The sequence below is a fragment of the Pelmatolapia mariae genome, linkage group LG5 (genome assembly GCF_036321145.2).
Source record: "Pelmatolapia mariae isolate MD_Pm_ZW linkage group LG5, Pm_UMD_F_2, whole genome shotgun sequence".
Classification (NCBI taxonomy): domain Eukaryota; kingdom Metazoa; phylum Chordata; class Actinopteri; order Cichliformes; family Cichlidae; genus Pelmatolapia; species Pelmatolapia mariae.
This window is the reverse complement of record NC_086231.1, coordinates 32,205,893-32,226,566: the sequence shown is the minus strand read 5'-3', so window position 1 is coordinate 32,226,566 and position 20,674 is coordinate 32,205,893. Positions and strand designations below refer to the sequence as shown.

General features: G+C 39.3%; 1 protein-coding gene across 2 annotated transcripts in view; it reads right to left on the bottom strand.

Annotated features, from left to right (window-relative positions):
* The window catches only part of cntn4 (contactin 4), a 189,733-nt gene that overhangs the window by 126,668 nt on the left and 42,391 nt on the right, over positions 1-20,674 (bottom strand). For both annotated transcript variants that reach the window (XM_063474784.1, XM_063474785.1), the window contains exon 3: positions 6,594-6,726. In XM_063474784.1, coding sequence (XP_063330854.1) covers positions 6,594-6,726 — 133 coding nt within the window. The remainder of the gene's footprint in view (positions 1-6,593; positions 6,727-20,674) is intronic.

Genomic DNA, 20,674 nt, shown 5'->3' with positions numbered 1-20,674 from the left:
ATTTAAAAAAAAAAGTTTCTCTGAATGATTTCCCATTCAGCTGGAAAACCGGAGCATTGTTTTCCGCTGAAAAAAGAAAGCAGCTTTGATGTGAAAAAAGGGGCTTTGCTAAAGCCCCTTTTGTACAAGAGACAGAAGTTGCACAAAGCTGTTTGGGGGTACTGTCTTAACTTTCCTTGTTATGCCAATTTGGAGCCTTTGAGGCATAATAACCTTTCTAAGAAAGCACTGATAGTGGCGTTGTGGAATTTTCTTGCTGTATTATGTCTTTTGTAGCATAATGTGGCTTATAGAATACACTCGTTTGCCTTCAGTGGCCGGGAAATCCAACTTATATGGTCCCGTGGACAAAGACACCTGTAGGTACAGAGCTTCCATATGAAACAAGTAGGAGCTGTTTACATGAGAAACAGTGTCGGGTTGTGCACCTTAGCCGCCTACCCACACACACACACACATAGCCACAGCAGAATAGTTGTTGGCTGGAGCATTGCTGCACTCACAAAGAGCGTCTGCAGACTTTTATTCTTTTAATAGACCAAATGTGTAGCACAATGGTCTTTCATGGCACTCCTCCAGTTCACTCATAAGTAAGTGCACACTCTCAAGAGCCTTGTTACTACACACAATAGAGAAGAGCCTGAGGAGGGGCTGCTGCGGTCTCACAGGACTACAGCAGAGATTCATTTGCAGCTGAAGCGGAACAAACAAAAATCAACATAAATATGTCCCGGCTAAGTCCCACCTGCGAGTGGAACAGGAGCTGAACGGATGGACAGGGTGAGGCGACGCGGCAAAAACCTCAATATCACCCTCTGATAGCGGCTTCCTGTGAGGCTGAAAAGGCATCCCATCAAATATGAAAGCAGCCTTTTCACAGTCGTAATTGCTCGGAGAGGCTCGGCATTGTATTTGCAGTCAAACGGCTTAATCGGTGACAGCTTGAAAAACCAAACGCTGCAAAAGATTTTCTCTGCCAGCCATCGATTCGCCGCTTTATCCGGGCCTTTCGAAAACATTAGCCTGGATAGTTAATTGAGCCTGGAAAATGTTTTGATGTATCTGAGTGAGTAATCATGTCTCTTGTTGAAAAGGAAGAATTTACCCAGTCAGAGGAAGACATTGTGTATTCCTAAATGCGCCATGTTGTGTGGTCGTTAAACATAGTAGTAGTTAAGGATAATTGCCCGCCCAAAGCCGCCATTGTTCTTTTGTGACAAATTATACGGCCTGTGACAGCTCTTGTCACTTTAAGCCAATTAGATAACAACTTTAAAGCGGTTAAGTGGCAGATATTCAAATATTTCTGTATAACACCAGATAAAGCCGGCGCAGGGACCGTGATAGAAGGTAGCATGGCGGGAGAGACGACGCTCGTCATGGTGCCACTGAGTATCCTCCACGGGAAGCAGAGCAACAGATTACATCAAACACATGTAAACTCAATTAATAATTCTATTTACAGTGATTTATGATGGCAAGCAGGCCACAACAGCAGTTCCATTTGTTAGGCACATGCTTTATCCTATCATGTAACAACAGGCCGTGCACACAGTGGCATAATACCACACCATCTGGCTTATGAGGCTGTTAATGTTAGGCGGTCTGTTCTTTTTCTTAAGCCTGGTGCTTAAAAGTGCTTAAAAATTACTACTTTGTGTTACGGCCATGCAAATATCACACCACCGTGGGACACTATAAAGTTTTAAAATACACACTCTTGGATTAGAAATGAAAAGAATATCTCCTCGTCATGTGAGGTGTGGCGTAAACAATAAATAATTTACAGGTGTTTAAAAAAGGAGTAAAAAATGACAGGAAAACATGTCTGCGTGTGATTCAGAGCTCCAGAGCTTTAAATACCTCCTGACTAGATTATGTGCTTTTTCAAAAGGTGTTGTGAGGCTGTTCTTTATCGGACGGTGCTCTCTGTTTTGTTCCGTGAACTGTAACAGCCCACGCAGTCTCCAGATTTGATTCCCCTGTGGCTGTTTATGCAAAGGTCAAACTACAGAACGACTAGGAGAGTGTGTAGCTGAACACCACTTTGGTATTGACACTGGGAACCTCGCTTATCTGCTGGCCTGCAATTAAGTGGGCGCCCAGCAGTGATATACTTGCAGGCATTGAGGCCAAAGTTTGAATATTAGAGGTGGAAACTACAGCACCTGGATGTTCTGTGTGGGTTCTCAGTCATCCGAGTCATGGTTGTCTCGAGAGCTTGAAAAACAACCGGTTCCCAACCTGAGCCTCCCTGAGCCTGGTTCTGCTGGAGGTTTCTTCCTGTTAAAAGGGAGTTTTTCCTTCCCACTGTCGGCAAAGTGCTTGCTCATAGGGGGTCATATGATTGTTGGGTTTTTCTCTGTATGTATTATTGTAGGCTCTACCTTACAATATAAAGCCCCTTGAGGCAACTGTTGTTGTGATTTGGGGCTGTATAAATAAAATTGAATTGTTCTAGAACTGAAGAAGCTTCCTGGAGGAGTTGCAAAAAATCTTCAAAGATCCAAGGAAGTCCAGTTTTTCTCTTTTTAAGCTCTAAAGAATAGCACCTGAATACTCAAGTGTCTTTTTCCCTCAGTCCATAACAAATATTCTGAGTATTTAGGCCATACCAATATAACATTTAGAAAAAAAGCCATCCCCATTCTACCAAAAGTTTAGATTTGAGTTAGATAGCTTAGCAGTGTTTTGAAGCTAGGCAGCAACCCAGAGTCTCTGCGGGCAGTGAGAAGGAGGATGGCAGCTGTGTCATATAAATGGCTCCAATGAGAGGTGTAGTGTCTTGTATACCAAGGCATATGGCGTCTACTTACGTCTGGGTAGGGGGGATTTATTGTAAGACTATAAAAATAGCCTGCACTGTATCGACGCACAGTCAGTCTAGTCAGTCATATTAAGGCCAATCAATGTGTTCGATAAAAGGAAGACAAAGAGCTGATTGATTTTCTAGTTTTATTTTATTTAACCTGTGATGTATACTGCTACCCTGACATTTCTTTCCTCACTTTAGTCTTAAAACCTTCATGTGGCCTGATAAAAGTGCCAAAAATCTGGAGTAACGTCGTCTTAATGACACTCGTAGCTCATTCATAGCTCACACAGACGCGAGCAAGAAAAGCCAACACGTCAGCGGACTTTGAAACTTTGTCAGTGGTTGTCTGACTTGATTACAGGGGTGACTGCTGTGAGCTTAAGGGAGACGAGTATCCAGAAAGACATGAGACATGCCTTTAAAATAGCATGCGACTGTGCTGAAGTGATGGGGGAAGTGTTCAGATTAGCAACATAGTATATGAATATAGAAAGAATAAAAAAAAAACTCCATCAGAAAGTAAAAATTGTGAGTTATAATATTTAAGGAAACAACAAGTATAATTAGGGCATAACTACTCGTGATTTGATGTTAGGGCATCATTACTGCTGTGGCTGTGAGATGGCCAAGAAGTTAACCTTGACTAGGATGGATTTCCATTACAAACCCTTTTGCATAGGCATCGACTATTTCTACTCTTGTTAGCAAAAACTGAACCAGTCAGTGTTTTCTTTTGGAGCAAGATTCAATCAGAAAGTTCTTCAAAGAAAAAACAAAAAAATGCCACAACTGATTTATATGTGGCTGATCTAGTCAAGTCAGTTTTTTTGTGCCGTTCTGCACCATTTCATGCACTCTTCATGTTTTTAAAATGCTTCAGGCTTGGCCAGTGTTGGTTCCTCAACTTAAAACCGATGTTCCTGGTTGTAACCAGCCGTAATCGCCACTGATGATTCTTGACATCTAAGTCAGATCAGTTTGGCACAGACATTAATGCCTGCTCTCTGCACGAGATCAGGTCCATTTTTAAATCACGGGAGAGCTGGACCTAAGTGGAGTGATTGAAAAGGGGTCCAGCTGTGCACAAGGTTACAGCCTTGAAGGGAGATTAGCTAAATCAAGTATGGTGGTTTTTATTTATTTTTACGGGCAGAGTCACCTTGCAAATGTAATATGGTACATGCAAAAGCACCAGTCTGTCAGCACTAGTAGGTGCAGTTAGTGCAATAGACTCAGCTGATGATGGGTGTATTTCATTCGAGTCAGACAGAGCAGGTTAGCTGTATTTTCGGTGTTTATGCACCAAGTTAAGGAGCTGCTGTATTTATTTGCAGTGTTTAAGTTTCTGGATCACTAATAAAGATTTAGGTCTTTTTGTCGAGTATGCTGTGTAATAGCTTTAAAATTTCCACTCAATCAGCTGGGGTTGCAGCTATTCTTTCATACTTTAAATATCACTTTTAGAACCCAGAGTGCAGAGTGACGTGTCAATTTTCTCATCTAACTCTTACAAGGAAGAAAGTCTATTTTCTAGAAGTGTCTAATTATTAATGCCGTGTTGCTGTATTATTATTATCGGCATGTTTAACCACACGCTTGAGTGCCTGAAATTCGATTTATTAGCCCCAATCTTCCTCTCCTCTTCATCTGGATTTGGTGCAGACAACACTGTGCACATGTCTCTGCTCCATGTAAACACTGCGGCACGAGCTGTCACAGTTTACAGCTGTGTGACACGCAATTAATGAACTTTGAGTATGATTTAGTTCCTGTCTGTGTGTGTTGCAACACGTCTCTAAGAGGCAGCGGCAGCTCTGACAGGACCACACAGCGACCTTGACAGGAAACAGCTGATTAGGTCATTCTCTAAGCTGGCTAAGTCCCAAGTATTAAATGTACCACTGCTTCCAAATTGCTCTACAGTAATTTCAGTCAGCAAATACAATAGATTTCAACTTTTACTTACAACGCAACAACCTTTCAATAGACTAATGGTGGAGGTGAGGAGGAATTAAAGAGAGGCATGAAAACAGGGGTCTCTTTGAGCTCTACAGCAGAGAGAAGACATCTGAGAGGAGAGCAAGTGCAGATTAGCATGCATTCACAGACTACAGATTGGCAACACATGTTTCCGGCAGGGGGTAGAAGGAAAAATCCACTGTAAAACAGAATTTATGTAATATATGCCTATGATCCTGATCAGCTCAGACTTGGTTTTTCATGGATGAACAAGTAGAAATAACAGAACCAAGACTCTGTTATTGATGCATCAGGAGAGTAATCCTAAGAGCGGTTACATTCACAGTGGACAGCAGCTGGAGTTCCACATCTGTACACCTGTACAAGGTATGCACACCTCTTTTAACTATCAGGAATATGCTCAATATGTAAGGCACATTTTAAACATGTTCTGAATCCATGATGGCCAAATCTAATTCACTGTCAGTGGAACAACTTCGGGCTTTGCTGATTAAAAACTTGCTGCTTTCTGGTTCACAGACGACATGTATGTGTGAGGATAAAACTGTCAGAGATGTCACTATGAGCCTGAAACACACAAGAAAGCAGCAAAACTCCAAATCCATAATTTTGTTATTGCATTGCAAGCATACCATACTATAAAGAATTACACTGATTAAATAGTTTTTCACTCATGTTACTTTAAATTGATATCAAAAAGTAAAAATATACATTTTACCAGAACAAATCATTAAGTTTTTCTAAAAAGCACAAAACTTAAGAATCTTTATTTATGAATAACACATTCCATTTATATTATAATAGATATATGAGAAATCCACAGCCAGTGTGTTAATTACAATATTAATATATATTTGTATTGCGCTCTATAATATCAGTAAAATTCCCTTAAAGAATAATTCCTAGGGCTAATGCTCTGTTTGTTGGAGGCAACTTCAAATTCTGCCTTCTGAATATTTTCAGCAGCAGTGTGTGTGTGTGAGATGACGGTACTACAATGCTCATGTTCATCACACTAAGAAACCTGCAACACTGATCAGAAACCAGTTTGAGGGTCCTTAATATCACACCTCCATGCATATGAGCCGCTCATTGACTTGCGCTGGTGGCTTTAGCAGAGCACCCAACTGAAACCCCACACACAAGAGAAATAAACCGATGAGAATTTTCCATCGCCTCCAGTAATAAATAATTATATGTCTTATAGAGCTTATATGTTGTATTGTTTATGCCTCATGCAATGATTTACTCATCAGTCGAGCCTTTGGAATTTTTCACGTGTAATATTTGATTTGTACTTTTAAAAGGCGTCACTATCACCGACAAATTGACTAAATTTTATGAGATTATACCTTTTTCTCTTTTTATTTATGGGTTTCTACCTTGAACATCACATCTTTGTACCCCAGAAACAAACAGCTTTGATTCGAAGCAGTAAGAAGAAGGATATATTGCACTTTCTGTAAACAACATATTATTATCAGGAAAAAGATAAAATGTCAGGTGGTAACATAAAGCAAACTGCCTTTTAGCGCGAAGAATCAGGTGACTGTTCTGTACAGAAATGCAAGTGTGCTGCAGGATTTATGGGCATTCGAGTTTTGCCACAGTCCTCTCTCAGTGGCATTTTCAGCTGCCAAAATGCGACGGGGGACTGCTGAAGACAAAATGGAGACATTTGCCAGCGACATGATGTCAAAAAATTGAAAGATGTTTAGACTGTCACCTGTATAAAAGCATGCAGCATCGACAGGGAGAGGAGGAAGAGAGAGATAAAGGACTGCAGTCACGCACTCACCGGTACATGGGAGGTGGGCTTCCCTCGGCCTCGCAGCTGAACACCACCTCTCGGTTTTTCTCCACGTTCTCCACAGGATACACGATGCTGCCAGGCTGCTTGGTAAAGACGGGGCTCTGTAGGACACTGCTCTCTGTGGGACAGCAAGGAAAGACAAAACTTATCCACCAGCCTGTTTGCCAAGCAGCCAATTAGTCAGCGGCAGAAACAGGTTATTGCTGCTTTAAGTCTTTGAGAGTAAAACCACAAAGCAGGCAAAGCATATCAATTTGAACTGCCTGTCACGACACCGAGGCTCAGGGAAGAATGATTTGAAGTGAGACGTGTCTTCAGCGTCTATTTAGGTGGTAATAAGGTATAGGGATAGATTTATGTTGGACTATTATTGAGAAAAATGTTTGCATTTGCTTCAGACAACTCATTTTTATTTGTTAATTTATTTATTTGCCCAGTGATGTTAGGATCATTTACCCCTGCAGAGGTGCAATCAGTCAGTTTCTCTTTGTTGTAAATGGCACAAAAGAAGTCTTAGTTACTTTGTTAAAGCAGCCGTTAAGGCCGCTTGAGGAAAGCAATTCTTATTTCTTTGTTGCAAATCGCAACCAAAGTCAGTCGGAATCAGTCGGTTCCATCTGATATCAGTTAGCTCAGGTTTTTATGGAGAGGTGCTATTTTATATTGAACGTTTTGCCAAATTGCAAAGAATAATGGCTCTGTAAAAAAGTAAAACCCCCCAAAACAAAACAAAAAAACCCTCTAAAAGCAAAGAAAATCATTTTTAACTTATTAGCCTGTCTCTCTTTAGACGTCTGGGCTCATAGCCACTAAAAACATTTAACCTGAACACCGTTGTTGCTGGTAGAGTAGCTGAAGGAATTTCTTTTCTTTTATTTGTATATTGTAACCAAACAAAAGACAGACTGCAGAACAGCTTGTGACATCAAACATTTACAATGAAGGTACACAAGGCTAAAATTGTGAGATAAATTATGGAGGTGTATTTCACATCTAATGTGCTGTTGGGAGTGTACATATATATATGTGTGTGTGTGTGTGTGTGTGTTTAAAGGGATGCATGATTAATAGGTTAAGACAAATAAGAAACAGATAAATAGTGCTGCACATAAATGAGAAGGGAACATAACCTCACACTGGTAAAGAGCTGGAAGCGAGGCGAGTCTTGAGGTTGCAGTTTTTAAAGCGACCCCCTGACCAGCATCCTGCTAAAACCCTCAGTCCAGCCCAGAAGCTTCATTATAATACACATACTGTTTTTGATGTTATGTTGCATGGTGAGCTGTGCTTGGTACTTTTATATTTTATATGGCAGGTATCCTGTATCTGCTCTTGTGTTTAATCCTTCCAACTCAAAAAAGAGATTTCAATTCAGTTCAGTTTTACTTATATAGCACCAAATCAAAGTAACTGACACCTCAACCTTTATATTGTGAGGTTAAGACCCTCCAATAATAGAGAAAACCCCCAAAATTAGACACGAGCACGAGCAAGCGATTTGGTGAGAATGGGAAAACTGGTGGGAATGAAAAACTCCAGGTTAACAGGAAGAAACCTCGAGCAGAACCAGGCTCAGGGAGAGGGAGCCATCTGCCACAACTGGTTGAGGCTAAGGGGAAGGACAGAGGACAAAATGTCACTGAGGATTCAGCATGTAGAAAAAAAACCCCCAAAACCAAACCTTCCTAAACAGATAAAGAAACTGAGATCACGAGCTTCTGCTAATGCTCAATGTTCTGTCACACAGATTGGTTCTTCCTTCGCCTAAGCTCCGCCCCTTTACCTGGTTTTATCATGTAGTTTGGTAGTTCAGACATAAAAGTGGTTTGACAGACAAACAGCTGTTATGTTTACAGAAACAAACAGCTACAAATATCAGAGACTACAACAGTTTTAAAAAAGAAAGAAAGAAAAACAGAAGAACACAGTGGGTGCACTTTTGTAGCTCCCATGTTGACTCATGATGTTATCCAACTGTCCCTCAGTGTTGTTGAAAAATGGGCTATATTTAAGTCTTCTTATTACTACTTTTGATGCACGATTCACACTTCACTGCAGATATCTACATAACCTAGCATTTTCTTAATATCTGTGAAATGGAAGGAAATACAAACCATTAAGTGTGAAACATGTTAGCTGCCGCCTTGAACCTTGCTTTCTTTTTCTTTTACTTTCAGAAACCACAAGAGAAACTAAGCACAGGTCAACATAAAGTGGAAATTACTTATACTCTGCTTATGTTTTTAATACTTTTAATGTCCATGAAGGTTCTTAGTTTAAGTTTACTGTTTAAGCTATCATTATCCAGGCAATCTAACTAAAGTCTTGATATCTGCAAAGAAATATGAATCATGCTAAGAGCAAACATGTTCCATTCTGGGGCAGATTTAAAGCTGTCAGTCAGTCTGTTATTGTGTAGTGTATGTGTGCTGTGACTCAGACACTCTTGAGTTTCACAGTCTATAACAGCTAACGTTTTTCTATTGTTCTTTTATCTGTTTTGTTGATAGAGAAGATGACTCGATTACATCTCCACAGCAACTCTTAGCGGGGGAAGAATGTAAAAGTGGTGGTGACAGATGCAATACGTATGATTGAATGGGACCAACAACAGTTTATATCACAGTATTTGTGTTTCAGGTTCTGAATTAATATTCTTTGATTATTGTTATTCATGGTTTTTGTTATCTTTTCTTACATTCTCAGTGATCTTAGTTCTCCCTCCCTCAGTGTTTATCTTAGTCTGTGTTTAGTCTCTGTTCCTGTGTCCCTGTGTTAAGCTTGCATGTCTTGAGTCTGGGTTTCAGTCTGTGTGTCTTCCTGTTTTATTTTGATACTTCCTTTTCCTATGTATTCAGTTTTGCTTCCTCCCGGTCTCGTTATGTTAGATTAGTCCCAGCTGTGTTTCCCTGCTGTTTCTAATTCCCTCGTTACTCCCTTGTGTATTTAAGCCCTGTGTTTTCCTCGGTCCGTTGTTGCGTCATTAACCATCATTTCCCCTGTCAGTACTGCGTGTGTCCTCTGTGCTCCTGACAAATTCCTAGTTCTCTGTTAGTTTTCTAGTTTGAGTTTCATGTTTCCAGTTTCTAGTTTTGTTTTCTTGTATTCAGTGTTAGAGTTTTTTCCAGCAAATAAAGCTGCTGCTTTGAGTTTACCTTTCTGTGTACTAGTCCTGCATTTGGGTCCTTCATCCTGCCTGCCACAGCACAAACCATGACAGTTTATGAGACAGGCAGGGTGAAGATTCAAAGAGTTGAACAGTAATGTATCTGACATTACTTCTAGTACTCTGCAAAAGTACTTTCTTGTAATTTTTAAAGTGGTCTTGAGCAACACGTCTCCAGGCTAAAAGTTTCCAGAGGAGTGTTGTTTTGTTTGGTTCTTAAGCCAACACTGACCTGCAAGTTATTCAATCATAATAAAGGAATGAACCAGAGGTGTGTCTACACATTTTACACCAGTTTTTTTTACACTAATTTTAATTGGTATCCTTAGGCACTTTCTTGCTATTTCTTTAGCTGAATTTGTTCCCATCTATTCAGCTGAATGCATACAATGCCAGTGATAAATGTGAAATTTGACAGGCAGGAAAGCTTTTTACAAGAAAACTTGACTTTACAATTTTGTTGAAGAATAAAGGTGGTCATACCAAATCCTGACTTTATTCAAATAAAATATTAAAAAAACCAACAACAAATATAAATATAAAGAAATGGTCAGTGACACTGTAAGTAGAAAAAATGTAGGACAACATTTCAAACTTGCACTGCAGGAATCTACCGTACATCTTGACCTCCTTCATTAAATACAAAGTAAATGTGTCTTTGGTTCGATCCCTGGCTGGTGTGTGAATGAGGCATGTTGTATAAAGTGAGTGCTCATGTAGAGTACAACAGTGAACCCGCCCATATTTTAGGCCTCCTGTGTGCTTAAAGCAGCATACATACTGATGGCAACCAAAGATTTAGTTTCCCTGACATAAAGAAAAATGTTGACGTAACATGACCTTAAATCTGAATATAAGTAGTGATTATGTTACGTGCCATAACTCTGGCAGACAGATACTCCTGTAGCCCATTACATGACAAATTTAGAAAAGATGTTCCAACTTACAACCTGTGACATAGAATTACTGTGTAAGAGGAGACTCAATATATGTCTAAGCAGTTACAGTGAAATCACATGAAATCGAGCATTATTTAATGACATGGGGTAGAGATTAGGTCTCAGCACAGTGAGGACAGCAGACACTTCTCATCTTCTGCTGTAAGTTGTGGATAATGAGCTCTACAGTATTCACACACACTGCAGCATACAGCTGAATCATCATCTAAAAGTATGGGACTTGGAGCTGGATGATGACATTAATATATTATCAGGAAGTCAAGTACATCTTTTTTTCCCTTCCCACTTCCTTATTGAGTTTCCATGCCTGTCCGAGTGAAGCAGAATACTGAATCATTGGAGCCTTCCCCGACCAGGAACTTACCGCACTAATGAACTTAAGCTGCGGGAGATGTGGGAGGGTGAACTAAGGTAGCACTGGACCACTGCTAACATTTCATTTAAACTGGACATACACATGTATTAGGCACAATTACACAGATATTTACAACAGTAGCTTATCTTCAAATGTATGTCAATATTTCATTTTTAAAAGTTGGAATATTGTGATACTCCTGGCTGTAATGAAACAAGCTTTTTTGAGTACAGCCCAGAAAAGAAAGGCCAAGAGTTTTCTCTCCTGCAGAGGAGAAGTTCATTAGAATTACAGCCTCAGAAACAGCAACAACACCTTGGATTAGAGCTCACATCACCACTTTTCAACTGTTCAAAGGAAAATGTGTGAATCAGGTATTCACAGTTGAATTGGTGCAGCAAAACGACTGCTCAGGGAGACGTATAGAAGGAAGATAACTGATTGGGCCAAGAAGAAGAAGGAATCGAAATTAGATTAGTCCAAAGACTTTGGTGTGATGGTCTGATATGTGACAAGAATGAAAGCTTTTTGGTTCCATTTTTAAGAGATGCAGAAAAGGAGTACGGATATTGGAAGTGTTATACGTTGTAATGATGTGGGGGAATATTTACAAAAGTCACTTTTGTCATTTTCTTCACAATACAAGGCAACAGGTAACCAGCATGACTAATACATCATTCTGCAGCAGCAACAGGACAATGAGCCAAAACACTGCTGAAGTGAAGTTTACCAGGAATCAGAGGCATGAGGCTCACTGATAGAATAAAGAGTAAGAAAAGGTATTATTAAAGCAAAATTACAAACACTAGACCAGTGTCTCCCAAAGTGTTGGCCAGGACCCCCTAGTGGGGTGTGAAGGTACTGCAGGTGGGCTGCAATAATAACTGTTTGCTCACAAGTATGTACAACTATCGATTTACAGTATATAAATGTATTTATATAAACAGTGAATTAATACTGGTAACAGGAGTTGGTTAGTTTGGGATATTATGTTGCTCTTGTATTGAAGTTTGCGTCCCAGTGGCAGGTCGGTCACACATTGGTCTTAACACTTTGCATATGACTGGGTAGAATTAGCAATTTAGAGCCAATAGCCTGTGCTGTTTATGTTATTTGAAACCAACTTTTAAGGAAATGCATCACTTTCTTTTGCATTTTGGGCAAAGGAAAGACTGGGTGGGCACCTTGGGAAGTGGATCGCAGCACTATTGACTTTGGGAATGGCTGCACTAGACATTAGTGGTGAGTGGGATACAGATACAGCATTCATAATTTTATAAATCATTAGAATTTTTTAAATACTGCTGAAGAGTTTTTCAAGTGGCTTGTTATGTTATGTTATTGGCTACTAGTAGGATTGGCAAGTGTATGCGGGGTAGTGTGTCCTTTCCAGTCATAGTTCTAATCATATGACTCATATGCATTAATATGAAATTTTAACTATCTCTCTTCAACAGGCGGCACTTGGCAGAGTAATAATAACAATTTAAATAATAATTTGTGGAATATAAAATATGTCCAGCACCAGTAACTGCACATTTATAAAACTTCACAGCTGAACATCAGGTTAGACTATGTTAGCTAGGTAGATGGTAACAGCTAGGACGGGCTCCATCGCCACATTCAACAACCGTAAAGACTGATGGAGGATGAAGAAAAGAGAGAAGAGAGTGTACACCAAAATAACTTGTGATCAAACGACTAGCGTTGGACTTTCACTGCAGGTGTGTCTCAGGCAGCTCTTCCACGCACAGCAGTAGAGATCCAGGTGAAGTGAGACGATGTGTTATTCAAGGCTAACAGATGTTTTTTCCCATCCACAGAACACTGCGTGCCACCTAGTTAAAAGGAATGAGTCCAAATATTGTTTGAAAGTCGAATTTTACAGCTGTTAACGCTATGCTGACTTTGTTTTAAAACTTATCAGAACGATAGATCCCAACGATCATTTTCAGCCTTTGACCTTTCTAAAAGCGCTGCTGTCAGATTGCCCGTAGATCGGTCATCCATAACGATTTAGTTTGTACTATGACTGAACACCAGCTTAGCCAAGCCTTTGGACCACATAATGCCACTGGTGTTACAACTTGATGACAGAGGATTTGTTACAGGGGGTGCCTCCCTGGATCCAAACAGTCCAGACTGTTTTTCCTCATTGTTCACTTACTGAAGGCAGAATCAGTGTGAGGAAGTTCGGGTACAGTGGTTGACTTGTTTATCATAGCTCCTATCTTTTACAGCTCCATTTTCTGCCTTGCTTTCTGGTTTAAGGCTGTAATGCCGATCACCTCTGCACATAAAGAATATCACAAACAAGGGTTTGAAAATTAGTTTGACTGTAGAAGAAAACGTCATATTTTTCGCTTTATCATCTCCACAAATACTGATGGAAACCCTCCAAAAAACCTAAAATTGAGTAGAAAAAATACTTTTGTATGTGTAACTGTCACGATGCAGATCACACTTATTTAATTTGTGGCAAACTTTTAAGCAACAGGAATCTTCAGCATTGTGCTGTAGAAATAATGACAGAGCTGTATGGGACTGCATGCACAGGCGATGCATAATTCAAAGAACTGCTCGATAGGCAATCTAATTCATGACAATGTTTCTCTGCATACCTCACCTTTTCACAGCATCAAAGTCTGCTTCCAATTCCCCAGAAGCATTCAAACATAATGCTAATTTTAGTGTGGGCCGGACTATTCTTTCTTTATGCAAAACTGAATGCAACATTTAAAGGTGTCACCCCCTGTCAGAGTGTGGAAAGTGAGGTATTACAGAGAAAGCTTCCAGTAAAATCTCCAAGAAATGAAGCCTGCAGTTGTTGATACTGCTACCGATGCTGTCGGAGCTGTTGTCACAGGGCTTGGACATATATAGGCCTTGAATTCCTATTTAAAAACTGTAATCATGACTTACGACTGCTCTGTGAAGAGAGAGCAGAGAGCTGCTCAGAAATGCCTCTCAGCCATTAACCAGCATCTCACCAAAACAGGATTTAAAACAACAATACAGCCACATGCATGCTCATGTTTCGCTTCTAATTATTTCTAGCACGAGTTAGTTGTTTCCTGATCATTCTTTTGTAATTACTCAGGTCATTCAAAGACATAACAATTCCCATCTGGCAATTTTTTTTTACATTTTGGTTACAAACAGCCTAGTTTGTCCACTGTCACCTCATAAATTCTTGAACAAAATGAAATAGCAATGTGCTTATTTGAAAACAGGCAGCTGCATACCATTTGCAGAAAAAGATAATACAGACAATACCACAAAAGCTTTAACGGTTGCATTCGAAAGCCAATTTTTGACTGCAATTTTAGTGAGTTAAGGGCTTTCCAATTGGAACGCACTTAACAGAGCTTGTGTTGTTTCCACTATCAGCAACAGTTACAATAATAATTTCAAGTTTTTGCAAAAATAGAAAATGAAAGTGCCACACTCAGAATGTCACTCTGTTTTATCTAAACTGGCTTACTAAAACACAAAAATTAATAAATAAATAAACACTTAAAAAAATGCAGCTGTGAAAATGATTTAGTGTCCTCGAGTGACTGCAGAGATTCTGTAAATCCACGAATTACAAAAAAACCCCAACACAGCACTTTTGTCATCACTTTCTTCTTCCCTGAGAAGATTTATATCTCTATTACTCATAAATTAGTGGAACTATCGCGTATAAGACTGCTGCAAAAATATCACCGAAACCATCTGCACAGACATTTCCACCTGTTTTTTCTGTTTATTTGGCAGATCAAATATATGATGTGTAAACATTAGCAAATATGGAATCTTTTCTTTTTGCACTTTTTGTTATGAGAGGCATTTATCTTAATCCAGGCATCACTCCGCCAATATGCTCAGTTTTGTTCCTGCTGCTGCGTAACTGCTGGGATGCTGATGCTGTGATGCACACAAGTATATTTGTACATAAAACTGTTGTCCAAGTTACCTGTGCATTTCATAAAAACATCTGGATAATACAAAATTGAAATAGTAAGGACAATATATTACCTTTTTGGCCTTACTGACCTAGCATGGTCATGGAAATTTTCTCAGACATCAAAATCATCTAAACCATCAATTAAAACTGAAATCAACTCAACTGGATACAGGAAATTGGTGGATACTGGAAGTAGGGCCTCAGTCACACAGCCCTAGAGCCTGGTTAGTGGCCTCCTGGAAACTGGCACTAGCAAAAAATATGTATTCCCCGACTGGTGAGCGAGGGGTTGCTGTTGCTGCAGTTACTGGCTGTTGCTAGGTAAATTTGGATACAAAGAGGGTGCTATACCTGAAACCTCTTTGCAATTACTTTCTTGTAATTTGCACCATTGTATCCATGGAATATGTAATTTCCCTGCAAACGCAAACTAACCACTGCTACTCCATTCAGAAATGAAGAATGCTACACTGTAACACCCAAAAGTTAGTAGAATTCTATTTTTTTTTTTTAGTCTAACACTAGCTGTGTCCCAAAACGTAGGCCGCATCCTTCGGAGGACCCGGCCTTCGCGGTCTACGTGGGCCGGGTCCTTCTAAGACCGAGAATGCCGGTCGAGGCTGTGAAATGGGACGGTCTAGCCTTCAGATTTGCGTCACCGCTGTCTCAGTGGAGTTTAATAAACTCAGCCGTCTGCTCCTTGCTATCTAAAATATAACAGGACACTGGCGTAAATTCTGGACCGTCTCACACTTCTGTTTAATCCGTTTTCTGTTTGACGTTTTTTCAGCTGTGTGAAAATCCCGGAGGAACCCACCCGATGGATTAATAAAGTTTTATTTAATCAAACTAATTGAATAACTTTGATCTCAGCCAAACCGATTTACTCCGGAACAAATAAAACACAGAAAAAAGCCAAACAATTACATTTTTAAGTTATCCGAGTGACTTATATATCATGTTTAACCTGAGTAGCGAAAGACAGCGGGGGTCTGAAAACGATGAAGCCGGGAGTCCGCTGCTCTCACCGGCTTGAGTGACCACTGAACCCCTCGGCTAGCTATCGAGCGGGTGCAGATTTTTTTGCATCCAAGTCTGTGATTGGCTGGTTTTGTGGCACAAATATAACGGTGTACAGAAAGAGTTGAGCGCGCACGGGCAGAAATGTTGAGAGAGCAAGCAACACATTGCGAGCAAGCGCAAATGCAAAAACTGAGCGAGAGGGGCTGCTATTGTGTGTGTGTATATGGATAATAGCAAACACTGAAATACATTTTTTGCACGCAGCAATGAATTCTGTTCACTCAAATTTAGCTTTTCTTCGCTCAAAATAAATTTCTCCTCAAAATGCAACACTTGCACCTGCAAATTTTTTTTACGTGCGCTCAATTTTTTTTTACGTGCGCTCAGAATAGTGGCACAAAAATAACGCCATATTCCACAAATTAACCTATGTAAATCATTAGTGTGAATATTTAGTGCGGATAATTCAAAGAGCAGTGAGGACTACTACTAGAACATGACTTAATTTTGCAGAAGATGCCATCGGTGACAAAACTAAAAGGAAAAAAAAATCCTTTTAACAGGCGATGAGATGAACAGACACCGAGTAACATCTGTGTTGTAAAGAAGTCAAACTGCCTACAATGTAAGTGACTTTTACTTGTGCTTGTGTTTTGCTGTTTCCATTGCTAATACAAGGAGTAGTACTGTGTGTACAGTAGAGGCTAACTCCAACATTATTCACTCTGCATGAACAGAGGGTGTTGGAAAATGAAGTGCCTTGAATTGTCAATGTATTAATCAAACTGTCTTATCTGGTGTAGATGATGCTGTTTAGCATGCTTTCCTGTGTATGAAACCGTCACCGAAAAAAAAAGAAGTAGGTCAAGCTGAAAGTCCTAAAACTCTGTGTTTCTCTAACACTCTGGTAACTTTACTATGTATCCCAGTAGCCCCGTTACACCTGCGACAGGCTGTTCTTCTTCTTGGTGTTACAACATGATTCATGCAACTTCCAGCCCAAAGCACCAGGTTACTGCCACAGGGACTACCTACAGCACTATGGAAATTGGCTGCTGCCTGCATTACGCTGACATTCAAAGATTTTCGCATCTAACTGCAGCGAAAAATATGTACAGATGTAGAAAAAGTCTTTGATCTTTGCTGTTTCCACGTTTTTCTCTGTCAGTTTGCAGATTATTTCGGCCGTTTGCACGGATTACAGTTAACTTCTGTATGTATTTATGTAGTTGTATTTTCACTGCTGTCATTCATGCTTAGTAGATCCCAGGATATGTTGAAAATCCACTACTGTCTACACTCTATCCTTCTGCTGACATGTTTGTCTCCATAACAATTTCAAATCAAATATGTCCTCATTAAAACTCTGAAAGGCTCCAAAATGCTGTTCAATGCCACAGTGCAGGATAATAGCAGAGAATAGCAGATGCATTTGGGAAGAAAAAAAGCTCTTTTTTTCTGGCTGTGTTGTTACCCATGAAGTGACATTAGGTCATCCCTGCATTTTTATGATCACAAATAAATTCTTTACATAAACAAACAAACAGTCACAGCATCTTTACAATGTTTAATTAAGAACTGAAATCTCTGTGGTGTTTCAGCTGATTGGTTCTGACCTCAGAAAGAATCCAATCTGATTGCTTCTTTATCTGCAAAAACAAAGGCAATGACAATCCAAAACAATTGAAATTACATCGCACTAGATGTGCATGCTTCAACATTTATCAGCTATGAACATGTTACACATAAAACATGTAAGATTTGAAGAATAAAAAATGAATAAGTAAACTAAATAAACTATAAATAAATAAACTTGGGTGGGAAATACATGATCAGATCAGTAATGTGAAACAGCACATGCCATCAGTATGAAGGGTTAGGGTTATTTTTGTTTTAATTGCCTAAAAAATAACCGATAACCTTGACCCTATTTTGAAAATGGCAAGCTGACAGGCAATGATAATGAGATACGTTCTTCTGAAGTTAACTGTTAATTCTGGTATTTCTGTACAACTATTTCTACTTCATTTTAGATATACAGTAATGTGAAAAAGCCTGATTTCATTATATTTTGCTTCCAAGGAACCAGAGTTGTCATTTAAAGTGGCCTTCTCCACTTTCTTTGGTTTTCTGAGGGTCTTCAGAGTTTTTCTTTGACTGTTTTTTCACTCATTTTTAGTACAGAAACTCATACATGTCCATTTTCAAGGAATATTTTTGGGTGTTCTTTTGTTAAGCCATTTAGCACTAGAATCATTCAAATCTAAAAAGGCACCAAACTCAAAGGCTGAAGCAGTGTTGGGTCTACACATATCAGACAAATGAGCAAAGAGCTAATTTTAAATGATATCTTCAGGTACTTTTGGTTACTGTAAAAGCAGTCTGTTGCAAAAACACATTGTTTGTTCTTATTAGCTTAGTTGAATCTATAAAAATGCCAAAGATAACACAATTTCACAGGCATAAAATAGTAGTAGGCCTACAAATCTACAGCAGATGAATAGTATCTGAAAGTCATGTCCCAAAGAAACTGGAAAAACTGGAGCAAAGACCTGACACAAGAACCTGATACAACTACTATTTGCCAAAGCTTAATTAGAAGTGGTCTCAGGTGGAAGGATGGCTGTCAGCGGCAACATGTCATAAGGAGCGATGAATCTAAATTTTTAGTTTTTGCTTCAAATCATCATCAATGTGTAAGGAGGAGGTCAGGAGAGAGGTTCAACAGTGAGAGTCTGCAGCCATCTGTAGAACACGGTGGAAGCTCTGTCATTGTGAAGTGTTGGGGGTCTTGCTAGAACTGATGAAAGATTGACATACTGACAGATTCTGATCCATCCTGTGATGGAGTCTGATTGGCATCATCATGTTTCAGCATGAATTTTCAACACGGTGTATATTTTTACTCCATACCTGAATAGAAAAAACACACAATGGAGAACTACTAGGTGGAGTGACCATCCCAGAGCCTGGACCTCGACTTTATCGGCGTGAGATCATCTTTGCAGAAAGACAGCCAAAGATGAGCTTTGAATGTCCTTCAAGAAACTTGGAGAACTATTCCTGAAGACTAGTTAAAGCAATTACACGAAATTGTACAGACTCTATGTTTGCACTTTTCAATAAACAAATGCATTTCCCATTTTTCCCAGCAAAGTATATAGAAATGAGGTGTGGCTAAAAACTTTTTGTTCTATTTTTTTGTGTGGCTTTTTAAAAATAACAATTATTTCAATAAAGCAAGTGACTGACGTGCACGTAACTTTTGCTTCACTTTATGCGCCTTTAAATACCAAACTTTTAATGTTATGTGCTTACTTGCATATTGCATGAATTACTTCTGGTTGTATTAGTAAAAATGGAACATGATAATATGCTCACTTATCCGATAAAAGCACACTTATTTACTAAAAACAGAAAACACAAGATCGACAGCAAATACAAAATATTATTCAGCATTGTTAATTACACATTAAGAGCACTGATTATATTTTCCTATCCTCAAGTTAACACGTAGATCTTTTTTACAGCACTATTTTTAACATAGAACATGTTCTACATGCAAAGCAATCAATACAGAAATAAATCTGAATGTCAAAACACAGAAAAGAAGTTTAAACTTTATTGGAAGATGTTTTTCTCTGGGTATATCCATCAAAAGAGTTTGTGTGAAAAATACTGCCCTGCACAATAATCGCCACTCTGTATCAGCAAGCAATTGAGTGGGGGCTTTTTGAACAGCATTGTTTGTACTGGTCCTTTGAAACTAATCCAGTGAGGGCTCGCAGGTTTTAATGTCATCCAACAAAGCCACAATCAAACGGCTATTCACGTGGTATCAATGGCAATCTTCTAAGAGCTGGAAGGGAGATATTTCTGAGCAGACTCTGCTGTCTCTCCCCTAAGCTGTCCATAAAGGAGAAGATTAATGGCCTGACGACAGTTCTGATTCGTCTGTCCTGCACTGTCTTTTTGTTCTGATTCTGACCTTGTTCAGAAAGCTTTTGCCACCATTTTAGCCACAACAGACCCCTTACAGGAATGAGCTCGTCGTGTGTGAAATGTGAAATAGTCAGCATTTATGTTCTTCACTATTGTTCTGTTTGCAGCAACAGAAACATCCGCTCCCAAAACATCTGGTCAGCGGCTTTGAGTAGCTTGAGGTTTTGGCAAAAGAGAGAACACAATGAATTTCTTTGTATACTTTGATTGGCCCGATTTATCTTCAGAAATATGTATTTAGCATTACAGAAAAAAGATGAATGCTCTTCGTTATTTGTGCTGAATATAGACGACTATAATCAGAAGACACTCCTGACTCATGGATTCCTACATAATCCGAGTAAGTACTGTTTCTGCTTTGAAGCACAGTACACTATGAAATGACTGCTTCTAAAAAGACTTTTTGTTTGTGCTGCCCACAATAACTGTGCGTCTGCCAACACTATTAGGCATGCTGTAAATTTATTGTGCATGGTTAGTGAACAGCATGGCACTCTAATGTGGCCGTTTTAAAGCTTACTGCACCGTCTGCAGAGCAAACACATGAGAATCAAGATGAGGAGGTAAGTGATACAAAATTAATCATATTTTTTATTCTATCACTCTCCGATT